The 18,802-nt window shown below is 34.7% G+C and overlaps 2 protein-coding genes across 2 annotated transcripts; one reads left to right on the top strand and one right to left on the bottom strand.

Moving 5' to 3' along the window:
• Nucleotides 1-2,087: 2,087 nt before the first annotated feature.
• LOC101896211 (26S proteasome non-ATPase regulatory subunit 11) lies at nt 2,088-4,503 on the bottom strand. Its single transcript, XM_005177940.4, has 5 exons — nt 4,348-4,503; nt 3,944-4,268; nt 3,085-3,591; nt 2,808-3,020; nt 2,088-2,746 (listed from the first exon to the last, which is right to left on the bottom strand). The coding sequence occupies exons 2-5, from the start codon at nt 4,256-4,258 to the stop codon at nt 2,516-2,518; spliced, it is 1,266 nt and encodes a 421-aa protein (XP_005177997.1). The 5' UTR covers nt 4,259-4,268; nt 4,348-4,503; the 3' UTR covers nt 2,088-2,515.
• Nucleotides 4,504-5,205: 702 nt separating this feature from the next.
• On the top strand, nt 5,206-6,133 carry LOC131802867 (protein aveugle-like). Its single transcript, XM_059123591.1, has 2 exons — nt 5,206-5,501; nt 5,560-6,133. Exons 1-2 carry the CDS (start codon nt 5,355-5,357, stop codon nt 5,779-5,781), a joined length of 369 nt encoding a protein of 122 aa, XP_058979574.1. The 5' UTR covers nt 5,206-5,354; the 3' UTR covers nt 5,782-6,133.
• Nucleotides 6,134-18,802: the final 12,669 nt, after the last annotated feature.

Below are 18,802 nucleotides of genomic sequence, written 5' to 3'. Positions count from 1 at the left end.
AAATATTGAGATGTGCCAAGTCTGTGAAGGAGTGAACCGATATATCCCATCTTTATAGCAGATCTTGTGTTAGTAGAAATAATTGGATGTGTGAAATATGAAGAGAACCGGATGCTTATTTCCGATTTTATAATCGTTTTGTTTATTCAAAACTGGGAGAGGTACCAGAAGGAATGGTCCGATCTCTACCATCTTTATAACAGATCTTGTGTTGATAGAAATATTGAGATGTGCCAAGTCTGAATGGAATCGGATGTTAATTTCGCGTCTTAGAAGCTTCATAGATATTCAATTTTGATCCTTTGTGGGGGAGGTAGCAGAAGGAGTGGACCGATATATCCGATCTTCACACCAGACCTTGGGTTTATAAAAATATTGTTATGTGTGTAATTTGTTTATCGAACTGCCACATCACATTTTATAGGAGTTAGAATTATTCAAAATGTTGACCCTTTGTGGGGGAGATACTTGATGGAGTGGACCGATATTGTCCTAATTCGCACCTGATCTTGCACTGATGCAAATATTAGGATTTCCAGAGTTGGTGCAAAATTGGATATCCGTTCTCTTTTTGTGCAGAAATCATATTTTTGAAAATGTCTACCTTTTATGGGGGAGGTACCAAAAGGAACCGATATTGTCCATCTCCGAACTCGATCTAAGTTTCTGGTCTGATTTCTCTGATTTCAGATTAAGAAAAAGTTTCAAACTTTTGTTAAAAATCCTATAAATTTCCCATTTATTTAAAACAGAAATCGCTAAAAACGAACAACTGTAAATCGGTTCATTCCATAAAAGCTCAAGGAGCAGAGCTTTTAACTGTTAACATATTTATCATCACCACAATCTTACAAAACACCCCCTCACGGTTAGACATGCGCCTCTTCCCACAAACATTCTTGAAGGGCGGCAGAATGTTTGGCGCCTGGCATCTGACATACCAAACAATAACAACAACCAATTCCGGACATTCCATCTGTCATCTTCATCATCCTCAGCATCGTTATGATATGAATATTCCGCTATTGTGATGGAATCCTTTCAAGCCTAAAGTACTTCCGCCTAACATTGTGTTGAGAACAATTGCGAACATGTTTATGAAGACATTAAGAGCTACTTTCAACAAATAAAGACAATATTAACGGAAATGTAGATACGTGGAAGGGGGAAAAGTAGGTTAAGGGACAAATGTCAATTGCAAAAATGGATAATACAACATAAAATTAAGAGGGAGTGTATTGTGATAGATGTATAGTGAACCTTATTCAAAGAAAGGAATCATTTTTAAATGCTTAAAAAATTAATATAGAACAGTGTTCAAACAAAGAAACCTTTTACAGATGCTTACAAAACGCTGCAAGAAAAAGTATAAAACTTAAGCCCCAACCACATGATCAGTACAGATAAAAATATTGTGCTGAACTTGGTTAAAACCAAAAAATACCTCGCACTTCCATTATTTGAATGTTTGAAGGGGGAATTCTTTGGTTTCTAAGAAGCTCTTAAAATATTGATGATCACTCCATTGAATATGTATTTATAGTTGGGGAACCCCTTTTGCTATTAGACGTCTAAAAGATACTGATAAGAATATTACAACACAAGTTCATTTATATATATTTAAATGAGTGAGTTTAGTTTATTGAAAAGTATAAAAACCTTTGATGCAAACTAATCGCCATCAGTTGCAGTTTGAAATCCTCCAAGACAACTTGTGGAAGAACATCTATTCAAAATGAAATTCCTTATTGTCATTGCGATCGTCGTTGCTCTCTTTGGTGCCTTGATCGGAGCCAATCCTCAAAGAGCGAGAGCACAAACATTACTCTACTATCCACCACCCACAAGGCCACCACGTCCAATTCTTGTCTAAAATTTGAAAAGGCTCTCAACATTTTTCAAAAATACCTTGAGACCCTATTGACAATGGCTTTAAAGAAATAAATAAATTATATTGTAATTCTAATAAACAATATATTTGAAGAATACAGTATTGCATTGTTTTTTTCTTCCTTTCCTGTTTTGGGATGTATTTTAATTATTATTTCTCCTCCATGCCGTTAGTATTTTTAAAATAAAAATCTTCATTTATATTTTTTTAAAGTTTTATATTTTTATTATTTATTTTTTTTATTGATTAATTTATTGTTTATATCTTAAGCCAATCAAAAATGGGGAGGCAGACTATTTTGACGATATTCGTAGTTTTCGGTTGTGGCTTGTTGTATATAAAAATTGTTGTTTTTGTTATTTTTTTCATGTAAACATCGTTCATCACTTATTTCCAAGAAGAAAACCATTTGAATTAAACAATTAAGAAGAAGAAAAACAAAAGAGTATCTGATGCCGGTTTCTTTCTTGAACTATGGAAATCTCCAATGAATATTAAATGTCTCTTAAAAAGAAAACAAAAATTTCGTAAAGGTTGCTGTTGCTTTAATGTTTGACGTTACAGGAATGGGGGGAAACTGGCTGGCTGGCTGGTTGGTTGGTTGATAGGCGTCTAAATTCGTGTCTATGACAATTTCTTGGCTTTCTGATAGAGAGTATCAACAACTTTGCCCATGTTCTGTATGGTCTCTAAAACACGTTCGTATGTCTTGTCGGTGGGAGTCTCTTCGAAAACAATTAAAACTCCTTCGCCCTGATCCAAGATGCCCAAGAATTTCTTATCCAAAATCATTTGTGACAATTTCTTCTCAACCTGTGGCATGGGCAATTTAATGCATTCAGCTACATGGGAGACCTAAAAAGAAGTTTTCAATTCAAATGATATGCCTACTCATGATATTCTTCAGTCTACTTACTTGTACACGAGAATAGGGCTCAATAATGCGACACAGATTCTGTTCCAACATGGTGTCATAGAGGGTACCCAAGTGAGCCTTAACTATAACATCTTCAGCCAATTCCTTGTTGTAATCCTTCAGTGCCTGTTGGAAGTCGGCCAATGAACGTTTGTGTGAGGCCTCTGCAACTGATTTCATGGCATCTATATCACGTCCGGAATATGTAATTGCCTGCAAATAAATAAATGCACTATTTATACTAAATTGCGTTGTGAGTGTATCTTGCTATACTCACCAATTTTCCGCTAACAATTTGATTAACATCATCCGATTTGCCTAACATAATTTTGCACAACAACATATATTTGAGAGCGGTCAAAGCCTTATTGTTGTCCACACTATCGAAACCTTCAAAGGCCTCATAGAAATAGGAAAACGCTGTCTTGAAGTCACGTTCATCGGCGGCATGCAAAATACCCGATTGTAGATCCAATGAGGCCTGTACTTTGGGAGGACAATAAATGGCATTTGCTGTGGTACGGGCAGATGTTAGAGCAGCACGAGCTTTGGGCAGATTACTTAAAGCATGATAGGTTTTACTTTCCAGCAGTTGAACCTCCACCAATAGATTTTTATCATCCAATTTTTTCAATTCTTTTAGAAGCTGAGAGCCCAACTGCAGTGCATCTGTATACATGCCAGTGTCGAAATAGAGGGCAATCAAACGGGCCTCCAAACTCTGACGAAGGAAGGTGCGTTTCTCTTGTTTGGCCCATTCAATGCAATCCTTACACAATTGAACCTTTAAATAGAAGATTTAAGAAAAGGGCGGATAATCATAAGTTTTTAAATTTTAAGCATAGACTACACAAAAACGCGTAATTTTCACAAAATTAGAAAGTACAGGACTCAAATTCAGAATTTATAAAGAAAGGCAAATTTAACTTTGAATTGAAATCTTTAGTTCTCCCGATTTCTACACATAATCCTCTAGAGTGTGTATTTCAATCTTTGTTGAATCTACGCAACCTCATTGTTTACCTTGTCTACCAATACAAGGACAACACACGCACAAAGCAAATTGATCGCAACGCAAATTTTACACAATCAGTCCGTTGACCTTCTGGAAGTTAATTTGTCTCCCCTTAACTTACCTCAATACCGGTGCCAGCATCCATATCCAGGAACATATCGACTAAAGATCTGACCAACTTTGCTGCCTTTGCCTTGCTGATCAAACTAAGGAAGGGGCGGGTAACTTTAATCAAATCGGCCAGCTCCTTGGCTTTGCCCTCCTGTTTGTAGAGTTCACCCAGCTGCAGAATGCCCTGTTCCTTGATGCGAATGAGTTCTTCATCATTTTCGGCAACTTCTTGCTCTCTGATGATTTTGTTCAACAATGAAATGCCTTCCTCGCGGTTGACAGTTGACAGAGCTTGTGCTCTTTCAAACAAAGTAGCTCCGGCCATATTTATTTTGCTAACAAAAAAAATTTGCAAAACCAAAATGAGTTTATTTTTGAAGATTTTCAATTTCCTCCGAATGACGACTGACTTACCGTTGATTAGAAAACTTGTTCTTGATTTAATTTCGCTCAAATTTCTAGAACTCCTCTATGAAATGAATTTATTATAATCACCTCTTTTAACAAAAATTCGCTTTTTATTATTGGTTTTTGCCAGTCATAATAGGGATATGTAGTTTGATTATAAGAATCGGCTTATTGTTGCCGATAATCGACAAACGATAATGTCTTTGGTCGATGATTAATACGAGTGTTTTCCTTTTATAAAAATGAGAAAAGTTAGCACTTTTAATTTTTTGTTAATGTTAGCACTTTTTTTTAATTTGTTTAATACTCGATTTATTTATGGTTATAGGAAAATTTTACCTATTCTCAAACCGTTCTGCAAAAACTAGCTAAATTGTTTTGTAAGTCTAGGAGAGAGTTTACACAAATTTTAGGCTGGGTAATTTTTTTTAATTTCAAGTCTCTGTTTGAAGGAGCTAGAAGTGAGGGGAATGGTATATTGAAAAATTGATCGTACTAGCTTTTTGGTAATTTCTTTCTATAAACAACAATGCCAGAAAAATCAATGATGACAAACGAAAATATGATGAAAAATTGCCTTATATAAATGGAATGGGATATTTCAAAAGAGAACGATAAATATTGCTATAAACTCGCCTGAATCAGAAGTAATCCTGTTTTAATTCATCATGCCTAACAATGTTAGTCATATACAGCAGACGAAAATATAATATTTTCTCTTCCAAGAAATTTATTACGTCTTGTTGAGTTTTAGTTTCATTAACAATTAATTCGATGTATCGCCAACCAGCTTCTGTTATCATTTATAGTGATTGACAGTTTTTCCACTCTCTTTCATGCTAACAATTCACAATAGTATTGTCAATTACTCTCCGCCTCAGAAAGAAATGTAAACAATAAACGATTGTGACCGAAAATTATTTTCTAAAAAAATACAATTTAGTATTTCTAATTAAACATTAGTTGTTAACGAAACATTTGCACAAATATTAACTAGATTAGTTAAGCTCACAATGGTGGAGGAAACAACACAAACCAACAGGTCAAGGTCGAAAATGGCCCGTCCCAAGCCAGTATATTTGTGGACTGTAGTCGACGTTTTGAAGTGGTTTCGACGCGTTAATAGTGAATATTTGGATTATTTGGAATTGTTTTCCAAGGTAAATAAAGAGATTTCAGTGCAAATTCCTCATTTAAACTGCTTCATTTGTTCGCTAGCATGAAATCACTGGCAGAGCCTTGTTGCGCATCAACGACTCTTCACTGCAACGGATGGGGATAACGAATAACAAGGACCGTTTGGCAATTTGGAGAGAAATTGTCAAACAAAAACTCAAGACTGATATTATGGAAATTAGGGATATGGAACGTATTGTTAATCAACATTCTATGGCCAAAATTACACATCCGAAAGCCACGGCGGCGGCTGCCCAAAAGTAATTGATACTTGTTTTGGGAAAGAATTATTCTTTGGAACAACGAAGTACGTACATACATACATAGTAATGATTAATAGCGAACATACTCGAAAACAATCTCTACAAAATGAAAATAACAACAACAACAAGTGAAACACTCAAGAAACACAACACCAAGTGAGCGGGTTGTACAACAAACAAAAAAACAAACAAGTGCTGTAAATTAAGATAAATTTTAAGTTAGTAAATTAAATTAAATATACCAAAATGAATAGCATTCATATTCTATGATATATATTATATACATACACACAAACATATTTAATCTTTAACCTTTTTTGAATAAAATATCAAATATTCTTACATAAATTAAACTGCACTGTGTGTTTGGTTATGCAAATTGTTTGTATTGCTCTGTTGCATTGCTATCTAAAACGGGGGAGCAGGGCAGAATGAGTGAGCATGTTCAAGCAAGCTATAACTGACCTTACTCGACTAATTTTTGTATTTATTATGTTCGTAAAATATAGGTCTCGAGGAATGGAATTTTTATACTATTATAATTTACACTGATTTTTTTGGTTCACAATATTATGGAGATTGGTTTGATAAAGAATTCTAGACTCTAGGAATCTATTTTTTTGAATATTGATAAATTTATATCACCTATAAGATTGATTTTGAAGATCAGTTTCTTGATACAGTTGTGTTGAAACCTAAGTAACCTTGGGAGAAATCGATGGATATTAGTCTTTTAAATGATATTACTTTAAATGATATTACTTAGTAACTTAGAACATGGAATTTGTATAGGTCCCTCAAATCCCGCTCTACACAAAAGTAGTTTTATAAAATAATGAAATTTTCGTTAAAGAAAGAAAAAATAATGAAATTTTCGTTAAAGGAATTGAGATTTCACAGCATTTTAGATGAAACCTCAACTGACTTTGTATCACAATTTCAAATGTATCAGAAGTAAAACTACAGTCCACGTGCAATTTTTTCATATTTTTCTGGTAATAAAGTACAGATTGGCGGGAATACTTTGACAATTCTTTTTAGAGAACAAAACAAGTAAAAAAAATTAAGTTCGGCCAGGCCGAACTTTAATACCCTCCACATTAGGGTAATGGAAACATTAGAACCAATTATGACCTACAAATACCAATTTTAGACATATTCGTGGGAAAATGTGGCAAAAATCATCAAAATACCGAATATCGGGAGGTACCGCTATGTGGGGCTATACAAAAACGTGGACCTATACATACAATTTTTTGCCAATGGAGCTAGAACCCATTAGGACCTACAAATACCATTTTTTAGACAAATCCGCGAAGAGATGTGGCAAAAATCATAAAAATACCGAATATGGGAAGGTGCCGTTATATGGAGGCTATTCCAAAGCGTTGACCTATACATACAATGTTTCGCCACCGGAGCTAGGACCAATTATGACCTATAAAAAATTATTTTTGAGACAAATCCGTGAAAAAAAATGTGGAAAAAATCATTAAAATACCGAATTTTGGGAGATATCGTTATATGGGGACTACACCAAAAAATGGACCTATATCTTATTTTAAATACCAAACATCCTAGACACAATACAAATTGTTCTGCAAAATTTTGACGTTCTACGTCGAATAATGTGGCCTGTATCGTGATTTCAACAGACAGGCAGACAAACATACGGACATCGTTAAATCGACTTAGAATATTATGCTGATTATGAATATATATACATTATGGAGTCTACGACGAATATTTCGGAATGAAATGGCAAAGTTAATATACCCTCCTTTCCGACATGGAGCGTATGAAAATAAATGGTTTTTAGTTATAGAAAATCTATTTAATGGACTATTTAAATATTCAAAGATTATTATTTCTGCCAACAGGAACTCTAATGAATAAATTTAAATTCTTTAAAAATTAATTATTAAATCTTTTACAATATACTTATGCACCGGGGTCCCTTTGAAATGGTAAATTTGTATATAGTTTCTAACCATTTTTTTTTTGAAAAAAAAAAAAAAACATTTTTTACAGTTGGACCTTTCCGAGATAGCTACGCCGATGTACCGATGAAATAGTAATGCTTTTCAAAACTAATCATTGCATAGTTAGACTCAGACTCAGTGATGATAAATTCCATAATTCCATAGAAAATCCGTTTTTTACTCCCCTATACATCGCCAATAGTCTCAAATGTCCACACGATTGACAACACTGTTTACATTTTAATTCGGTTTTACATGAGTGATGCAACAAATTGGTGCGAATGTGCAAAAATTCGTACTTTTGTACACTAACATTGTACTCTTTGGAGCATGAAAAATTAAGAAATTCGAAAATACAGACTTGAATAGCTTGTTATGAAATAAATAGAAGAAATTAGTAAAAAGGTTTGTACATAAATGGTCTCGTTATTGTGAATTGTCATGTATGCCAATAAAAATATAACCTCAAAATTCTTGTCTTTTGTTTTTAATATTGCCTAGAGATATTTTAAATACATATAAACGAGCATTATGGACTTCTAGTAACTAATTTACCGAAATTCATTTACCCCACATTTGTATAACGCAACCTCCATTTCGTACCCAATAGTTCAATAGTTGTACCACACACAACATATGCCATCTCTATCCGATACTTTTCTTCAATGTTCGCTTCTTTTGAGGTTCAGTTTACATTCAGCCTTCTTCGGAGCCAGCAAGTACGGATATACGCCACTACTAAATAGCTGGCCACTAATTAACCAAAAAAAAGTACTTAAAACAAGGAAATTTACAAGTGGCTTAATTTCTTGAAAAAAATAATTCTCCAAACGATTTTTTATAGTGAAAAAATAGATTTTCGGATAATTTCTGAATTTTCGCAACATTTTTTCTTCTATTAATTCGTTTGGTTGTTGAGAGTGTGGAGTGGAGTGAGTGAGTGTGTGCGTTGTGAATTATAGTGTGTGCTCTGCCATCAATACGTTTTTGTGTACGTGGAAGCGAGAGGCATAGTTGCCGTGGTGGAAAAATGTAAGTATAGCCATCTCTTTTGCACTTGTGGTATTTTCTAATGGGGGGACAGTTATTTATTTTTTCGGTGATGTTTAAACTTTTGTTTTTATTTAGTATTTCTTTCTTGATACAGCCAGGGTTGCCATGTCATGGGGATTGGTATTGTTTTGTGGGAAATGCTTGGCGGGGGTAAAACAGAAACGTACAAAAACAACAACATGCATGCGTAGTGTTATCAATTGTTGTAAACTTAAAAAGCCGTGTGTACAACAACAACAGCAAGAGAGCTGTTTTGATAAAAGTTTAAAAATGAAATTCTATTTTCAACCCATTCAAGATATATTTGTGTGTAAACAAATTGCATTGTTAATAAACAATGGAAAGTGCATTGAGTAAGATAATCATAATTTTGTCATATTGCATGTGGGGTTCTAATAAGTAACCGTTATTTATTTGAATACAAGCTCAAAGTGATGGGAATTTTGGGTGGTTAGTATTGGAAATTTAATAATTTAAATACTCATTTTATTGTGGTTTAATTATTTTAAGGTGACAACAAGTGCTGACCTTTGGATGAAGCCAATTTAAGTACCAACAAAACGGTATAGTTTGATAATTTGTAGATAAAAAAATACTCAGAGATTACTGAGGTTTACTTAATATCTTTAGAAATGAAATAATTAAACTATTTTGAATTTAACTATTTTTACAAAGACAATTTTATCACCAAAAATATAGTTTGAAGATTCTCTGGCCCAATAAATAAAACAGAACAACAGTAAAATACCACACACTTTGGCTATGCGTTACCGTCAGTGTACGCCCCCTTTAATTGATAAACAATTGAAACTATCAGGGTTCTACTGTACAATCATTCAAAGGCAATGATAACATTTCAATACTATTTCTATAGAACAATGTCATTTTTATCTTGAAATACTTCTTAGTTTGCGTAAGCAGAGATGTCTCTGAAAGAGACCAGATAACAAGCAGCAGCAGGTATGAGAGAAAACTTAGCTGATCTCTTTTGACCTGTCAAAGTGAAGTGTAATTGTGAAATAATCGTATGAGCCAGTAAATTGAACAATTTTTAATGTCAATCACAATAGTTTTTTTTTAATGTGGACAACATTAGGGTGTTATAGTGGAATTTCAAAATCATACGAAATATCAAAATGTGTTTACGTTTTATTCAAAGGCCTAAATATGGTCGGACAGGAAGACTACTTCTTAAACCAATCACAATAAATGTTTTGACAACTCGTCTAAATGGTCAGCTTCGGTATATGGATTGTGTCTTCATTCTGGGCACGGAAAAATACATAAGTACTACATAAAACCCATATGGCAACGAGGATCGTCAAGACATATTGTGAAATTCAAAGAGAATCAAATCCCAATAGTACAAAAACTACTAAGTTTGTTGTCAAAAGTAGTCTTCTTGGCCGACATTGGTGATAAACAAGAGCAAGTAGTAATACAAGTAAAAGAGCGGCTGGGCCGACCTTTTTATAACCTCCACCATTCGGAAGGAAGTTGAAAAATTAAAAAAAAAAATCCGTCAAAAAATACCGCGCAAATAAAAACCTTTATATGGGGGCTATACCAAGACGTGGTGCTGGATAAGAATTCTTTGTCTTAGGCAGTAGTAACGATTCTGAACTTTAAATACGAAATTCGGTCAATTTCGGTGAATAATGTCGCAGCAGAATTTCAGAGAATTCCATTGGAAAATGTCATTAAATACCGAAAATCGGGGGTACCTTTATATGGGGGCTATACGATATCGTGGACCGATATAGCCCATCTTCGAACTTGACCTGCCTGCAGACAGAAGAGAGATCTGTGCAAAATTTTAGCTTCCTATCTTTATTCGTTTTTTTTAACAGACGGACGGAAGAACATGGCTATATTGTTTTAGAATTTACGCTGATCAAGAATATATTTACTTTGTTGGATCTAAAATGATTATTTCAATGAGCTTCAAACGGAATGACGAACCATACTATGTATGGTGGGGGTATAAAAAATGGCCAGATTTACCAGATTTTCAAAATCGGAATGTCAAACATCATATATATCATTGTGATTGAAATACTCTCATATTGTCATTTTTTAAATGTACTATTCATTCACAATATATTGTATTTTGACAGTACGTAAGAGACATGGTCGTATAGATACAGCTGCTGGGACAATAAACTGTCATACCGATTTTGAAATTGAAAATCTTGAATGAAAAATTATTAAAATTTGTAAAAATTGTGGAAAAATACATATCATTACAACCTCCGATTGGCGTCGATAAGAAAACATATAAAAATCTACTTATTTTTGACAAAACACTTCAAAAATTTTGACATATTAATGCTCCCGAGCTTTGTTGCATCTACATATATTCCTCTACCATGGTAAGAGATCACATGGTCTCATCGGATGACCTAATTGGCCTCGCTTCGATTTCTTTCATAATGTGATTCACTCACAATAACGATTTTGACAGCTCGTCTAGATCTATAGGCCTTGACTAGTTTTACACTATTGTGATTTGACTTAATTTAAATTCTCAATAAGGCCTTGGCCTGGATGATTAGCTGTGGTAAATGGAGTACCTATTTATTGTACCATTGCATATCTACAGTAAGTTGGAGAACAGCTGTTTCGAACCAACTGATTGCAATATGCAAAGCAACAAATGCCAATTAGGCTTTTTTCCTTTTGCGCTTCTCACGGTGGGTAGGTATGCCATGAAATTTAGCTGAATGAAAACTTTTAGGGATGAAAATGGTATGAAGCGTATTTAATATTTTCCCTCATAAATAAGCGTGCATTTAACTGAAAATGCAGTAAATCTAGTAAAAAGGGATCAATAGTTTCTTTGAAAAAATAAACGTTTGGTAAAACTCTTTTTTTAAAAATCAAGCTTTTTCCAGAAATTCCTTTAACAATTTTTTCCAATTCAATTTCAAAGATCATTCTCAACTCAATTAAATCGATTTTATTAGAAAAACTTTTCCGAGATGCCTCAATATACCTTTTGCACTACTTCCCACCATCCTCTCACCACTCAATTCCACTCTCTCACGCTCCAGAGCAGCCAAACAACGAATCACTTTCTGTGATTTCAATTAATTTGCTATTGTAATTGAAACACATTTTTTGCGCCTTGACTTTGTTTTCTTTCCCTCCATTAAAGCGTTTAAATTTGCATAATTTCCATAAATTCAACACACAACAAAAAACAACACCAACAACTACAAGTTTAGAATGAACAGCAGAAACGAAAACCCAACAACAAGAAACAAGTTCTCGGTGGGGTTCAGTTTGTTGTTATTGCCGATGTTTTTGGGTTTCGAATGCGGATGGATGTTTGGCTCTGTAAGTTTGTTCCGTTGTTTGTGTGTTGGATTGTGAGAAGGGAGAGAGGCAGAGAGGAAATTCAAATGCCAAAAGCATGGCTTGGTTTTCTTTGAATGATGAGGAGATAGATGGGCATTTTGGATGATAGATAACTTTTATGGGAAAACGGAAGGGATTGTGTGTGTGTGTGTTTTTGGACTCAGGTAAATGTGTTACAACAACAATTAGCAAAACTTTGAATGACTTTGGACTCAATGAGATTCCCTCGGCCAGAGGAGAAGGAGGAGTAGGAAATAAAGTGTGATATCATCATTGTAAACCTACCTTCGTTGCTTAACTTTGCAAGTCTCGTGCTAAAGTAAATTGATGAAAGTGCAATCTTGGACACGCTGCTGCTGATTTAGCCGTTGCTTTTTTTTTTCTCTCTTCTGCCTTTGTTGCAGTAAAAACAACAACAAAAACAATAAACCCATGCCATTCATTGTTGGTGTTCAACCCATCGTAGCTATATTCGTTTAATAACGCTTTTATTAAATAAATATTATGTGGCTGATAAACAACAAACACACACACACCCCACTGGGCTATTGAAACGTGTGCGAATGTATGTATGTATGTGGGTATGTACACATGACCCTCCTGGTGTTAACAAGATTTCAAGTATTCGGTTGTGTGTTATCATCGTAGGTTGGCACGAACGATACAATCACAATTTTATCGGAAATGATTTCATTCGTTGCAGAAATGTCAATGCAATGTGTCATGATTGAATGGGGGAGTGACGTTTTGCTTTCATATTGTCAATGCATTATCCTGCGGCTGGTTTCGAGTTCTAAGAAAATATGGAATGAAACAATTTCTAAACCCTACACAACAAAGTGGTCAGGGTATTATGTCCTTGTGCATTTGTTTGTAACAGGCAAAAGGAAACGAGATAGACCCATGGTTCCTTTTGATAATCTCCCTAAAATCAGATTCTGAGTCGAGTTATGCATGTCCGTCTGTCCCATGCATTTTTGTAAACAAAGCAAAGGTCGCATTTATAGCACGATCCAGATGAATTTTGCACAAGGACGAACCCTATTGAAATTGGAGATAATCGGTAAAAATTTAGATATAGCTCCCATATATATCTTCGTCCGATTTGCCTTTTATTGTGCACCAAACGTGTAATATCAGCCAGAATAGTACGGAAATTAGGCCTGAAAATAAGTATGCCAAATTTTATCGAAATCGGTTCAGATATAGCTATAGCTCCCATATATTGTTCATCCGATTTGATATTTTTGTATCCCGCAGCCGTAATATGCACTCTGTAACAACTATATTTGGGGAAATATATAAGATACAGCTCAGAAAAACCTTTGCCAAATTTTATCGAGATCGGTTCAGATATAGATATAGCTCCAATATAATATCTTTGTCCGATTTGCCTTTTATTGTGCACCAAACGTGCAATATTTGCCCAAATAGGATACAATTTGGCTCTTGCGACCAAATTCAGCCTAGAGAACAAGTATGTCAAATTTGGTGAAAATCGGTTCAAATATAGCTGTAGCTCCATACATATTATTCATCCGATTTGTTTTATTTTATTTTTATTTTATTTTTATTTGCTATATGAAGCTCTACTAAATATGCAATGGGTGTAGGGTATCATAAATTCGGCCCCGCACGACTTTTGGACTTTCTTTACAGGTTTTAAAATAGCTACATAATAACGATACCCACCTACCAGACTCATCAGCTAAAAATTCAATCGCAAGTTAGAATCTCTGCAAAAAGAATGTAGGTCCTATAGCTTTCTTTCTTTTGAAGACATTCATTTTAATTTGTTTATTTTCTCAATTACTTTCACACGCCATACATTCGGTTATAAATACCATCATTTTTGACAGCACTGTGCCATAGCAGAATATTACTAACATACATTCGTAGAAATAAACAAACAAACATACATACCTTGAACACAAACGCACCAACGGCTCCTATCAATTGTTCACACAATGACTACCTCGGAAAGAATAAATATTCCCATAATCGTGATGTATTACCCATTTTCATATGTTTTGTCCAAACATGCTCATTTAAAGCAAAACAAAAATAAAACCAAAAAATTCTTTTCCCAAAATAATTTCGGTTGCTCGATTAGGTATTCTTTTCCGATGACGACAATGATGCATCACGACACACCGTATATTCGGCATAAATATATAGCAGATCTAGATTCCCATCCAAGCAACAACAGCATGTATGGGTTATAAACCATTTAAAACATCATCCAAACGTTATTTTCTTTTTTCAATTTATTTATTTGGCTGTGTAGAAACAGCAGACCTACCAACTCAGCAGCATGTTCATATCGCCTTTTGTATTCATCACGTCTACACAATACTATTTACCTATACTGTCGTTTAAAACGTCAACCAGTCAACCGAATTAGTTGGTCTTCGTCAGTCGCGCCGTGTTTTGGAGATAAGATACTCATAGGCTGCTTGTTTTGCTCTCTCCATTGACACAGAGTTGCCCATGTTGAGGTTTTTCGTCATTTTGACGATTTTTTCTCTTTTAATATTTGTACTACAATTAATCTATCGATAAAAATTTATTAGGCCCCATATATGAGTATCTCCATGTATAAAGTATTTAGCCACATTTTCAACAAAAGTGTTTAAAATCTGGTATTAAATTTTTGCAAAACAAACCAAGCACTGCAGCAGAGATCTGTAAATAAATGTCATCTGTTTTTAAGAGGCCCATGTATCCTTATTCTTGTGTTGTTGGCCACATTTCTCTACGCAGTTAGTCAGTATTTTGACGATTTTAGTCTCCTTTCCTGTGGGATTTGTTTTAAAATTCGGTTGTTATCGTGTTCTACCAATGGCGGCAGAACTCGAAATAGATAGCTGCTATGGCAGGATATGGCCTATGTAGGTTAGGTATAGTTATTATGCTCATATCCTACGAAATTTAGCATGAGATCAGGAATAATTTTAAAATAGAAACTAATATTATGATGAAGTAAGGGGATGTTTTGGTGGTAAAATATACCAAAATATGGACCAGTATGTTTTTCTTATTTTGCAGTAGCTCTCAGCGTGGATTTTCATGAGGTTGGAGCTTAGGACTGGTTAGATAATTTTGGCAGGTTATTAATAAGTATTTAGCAGCTGGAATGGGCCATGACTTTTGTGTAAAAAACGCCAAACATTCTATTCCATCCCGAATATTTTAATAATGAAAGTCACCCATCTTTCGAAAATGCATGGACATGAAAAAGTCAATTCTGATTTTTTATACAGATGCTGGTCTTGTTGAAATATACAGTCGGAGATATAGCAACATCTATACTGGAATATCTTGGTTTTTAAATATTGTTTTGAATTCTCATTAGCACGTCAAAGGGCGTAAACACAGGGCTATATTCACAAAATTTTACATGAACCCGTGACGCTGAAATACACGGAATGTTCTACCGAACGTAGTTTTCTTCTTACTTGCAATGAGTAGGTGTGTCTTGTTACTTTTCCTTCAGGAATTGTCCAGCAACTTTTTTTGTAAGAAAGTATGGAAGTTTTATTCTCTTTTGTAAGAAAACTGTGAAAAGTAAACAGATGAAACCCCCGAAAAAACTGTAAGGAATCAACTGGTTTGTCAAAACAAAACAATTCGTGCGTCATAGACAGAGATCAGCGAATGAACTCTCAAAAATGCTCTCAAATCGCTCTCGTTTGCAGTTCTTTTGTGGTAACAGTAACAATTTGCAACAATTGTTACAAATTTTAGAGTAACTGGACACACTATATATCGTCCAACATCTGCAAGAATTCTTTTATTCTAGTCAAAAATGTTTTAGTTCTACAGAGATTTTCTCGGAAATTGTCGTGATGTAGGTTGTCGCAGAATTGAACATATACGTAAAGGTTCTTTTGTGCTTCATGTATCCCAAAATTCCCTATGTCAATCAATTCCGTCGAAATTTGATGTAAAATCCTACGATATATCAGACAATTATGGATTTACTTTTATATGAACGTGATTTTTGTTTATACTCAGAAAATAAGTACTTCCATAAGATAAAAGATATTACGAGTTGAATTACCAACCCATTTTTCTAACAAGTCCATGGCCATGCATTTAACATAAATAGTTATTTCTTCTCCCCAAAGAAATCAAGGAATTTCTTTGGCTACAAATTATAATAACATATTTGTGGCCAAGGAGCAACCACTTATTTCTTGTCACATCAGCTTGGAGATAATCAGATTTATAATGAGTTTTTGTGGGGACTTATTTCTTGTAGAGAAACCAATAATAAAAAGATTATTTTTATTCTAACGACTTTTTTAATTTCGTGTAATTAGCATCACTCTGATGATGATGATGGACCCACAATGATGTTCTAATGTTGTTGGCATGGTATTGGTTAGGTTGAGTGTTGTTTTTGCATGTGAGATATGGCTGGCTACCTGTGTGTGCTGTGTGTTGTTATATCTCATTGTTATGACTCTTTTTGTTTTTGATTGAAAAAACAGGGAAAGGGGTGAAGAGAAACTCACTCACTCTCTGGGTCATTACTGTTTGTCGTTGTTGTTGTTATTGGGGAGTACGTAATACAAACGGTTGATGATAATAACCGAATTCAAATGGTGGCTGTTTGTGTTGTTTTCTTCCGCTTTGTTGGAATTCGACGATATCTTCACACCCCAAATAATCAATTTAAGTTAATTTAGCCGGGGGAGTATTATATATTAGGGAACAAAGAAGACCGAATCTGATTAGAGTAACATTGCAAGGTCAAATGAGACCCAATTTATGGGCTAATAATAGAACTTTTTCAATAAACTTCTCGAATGTGCACATTTTTTCGGGTTGCTCTCTACTTGCTCAGCTGATAATGGGGTGTCGTTATCTGATATTATTTTGGACAATTTTAGTAGTTTCGTTGATAGGTTACCCATTTGTGAAAAACTTCATTGTTCGTTGACACATTTGCACAGACATGCTAGTTGGTGGGTGGGTGGTTAGTTATCCCAACATGTGTAAAGTGAAACCTCAATGTTATCCGTAACAGATGGGAGAAAGAGGGGGGGACGAATTCAACTATCCAGCTCCTCGAAGTGAGCGAGTGACTGCATGAATGATGAATGCTCAAATCCAAGATGAGTGTTCGCATGTGAATATAAAACGATGACAATAACAACTTTATTGGAACTGCATCGATGAAGCTGTGTAGCACTAGCCAGTCAGCCAGCCATTGCTGTCGGCGAAGATGATGACGATGATGAAGATTGTTAACAATCTATTCTCGTCATTTAAATGAATTTATGGGCATTTAACGAGCAAACGAACAACAACGTTCAGTTCAGCAGTAACAGAATTTGCAAAATGATTTCATTCGCAAAACAGAAAAAAAAGAAACGAGAAAAACTACCAAAGTAATTAACCGAGAGTTGTTGCTGTAGCAAAACTTAAAAATAGAGTCTTATTATCAACAATTCCAAACACTTATAATTGACCCGAAAAACGGGTAGGAGCAGAACAAGAAAAAAAAAAAACTAAAGAACAAAAAACAACCCATGCAAAGCCGCGGCGGAACGGCAAAAGAGTGAGAGAAAAACAGAGATTGAGAATAAACTTTTAACGACAAAATAAAAACAACTTTAAAAACAAATGAAACGTAATTAATGAGTTTATGGCTCAAGAAGTTGAACGAACACGATGTCGGGCGGGGAAAATGAAATATTTTCCTTGCTGTCGCTTTTTATTTCGGCTAGATTATTCTCTCCTCACGCTTGTATTGGTGGATGTGCGTGTTTTATTTTTTCGGTTGGGAATTATTTTTCAATATAAGTTTCGAAATTGGTAAAACATCATCTGTCTTCGGACCGTTTTCAACTACAAACTTTGAATTGTTTAATTTGCTGTACGAACATGTTGGAAAAGGATAAACTCCGAAGTCATTAAATTTTAAGAGTGATTTGGAGAGCGATGAATGAGTTGGAAGATATTAAGTGGGCGAACAGCGGAAAATTTTACAGTGATTGATATTCTAACGTGGAAAGGGTCGGATCATGAATTTTATTAAAAAAAGTTCATCGGAAATGAAAACAGTTCATTGGATAGGACTTTTTCCAGAAAAAAGTTTATCGGAGATGAATTCTTCCAGAGAAAAAGTCCATCGGAGATGACTTTTTTTCAATAGAAAAAAGTGCATCGGAAATGACTTCCAATAAAAAATTTTCATAGAAGAAAATGACTATTTTCCATAGAAAAAAGTTCATGGGAGATGACTTTTTTCCAATACAGGGTGAGATAAAAATTATGACTTTGTTGCAGTCAAACGCCATAATTTTTACATTTTTTTTTTAATTTTATTGAATGAAAGCACAAAAATGTCGGAAACAGCATCAAATGTTAGGACAAGTTTAAATTTTTCGAATTGGTCACTTTTGGCACGAATTATGGTCTTCAAACGGCCAATGAACCCGTCACACCCCTGCCCGAATTTGCTCTGCGGTATTTCGGCCCATTCCCGGCGAAGCGCTTTATTGCCTATCTTGCTTTCCAAAATACTCCAGACACAATAGTCCAGGATTGGTATCCGGATTTTGGTGGTCATTGTGCACTAAAACTGAATCGAGGAACTTCATTTTGTAACCATTC

Source organism: Musca domestica, unplaced genomic scaffold (genome assembly GCF_030504385.1).
Source record: "Musca domestica strain aabys unplaced genomic scaffold, Musca_domestica.polishedcontigs.V.1.1 25, whole genome shotgun sequence".
Taxonomy (NCBI): Eukaryota; Metazoa; Arthropoda; class Insecta; order Diptera; family Muscidae; genus Musca; species Musca domestica.
Note: the sequence above shows the minus strand (reverse complement) of the source record. Positions and strands in the feature narration are given on the sequence as shown.

Bases quoted from the DNA above. Each gene is read 5' to 3' on its own strand.
- LOC131802867 (XM_059123591.1), top strand. From the start codon at position 5,355: ATGGTGGAGGAAACAACACAAACCAACAGGTCAAGGTCGAAAATGGCC. The intron at 5,502-5,559 runs GTAAATAAAGAG...TTTGTTCGCTAG, and splicing joins ATTTGGAATTGTTTTCCAAG to CATGAAATCACTGGCAGAGC.
- LOC101896211 (XM_005177940.4), bottom strand. From the start codon at position 4,258: ATGGCCGGAGCTACTTTGTTTGAAAGAGCACAAGCTCTGTCAACTGTC. The intron at 3,021-3,084 runs GTGAGTATAGCA...ATTTATTTGCAG, and splicing joins AAATTGTTAGCGGAAAATTG to GCAATTACATATTCCGGACG. The intron at 2,747-2,807 runs GTAAGTAGACTG...ACTTCTTTTTAG, and splicing joins AGCCCTATTCTCGTGTACAA to GTCTCCCATGTAGCTGAATG.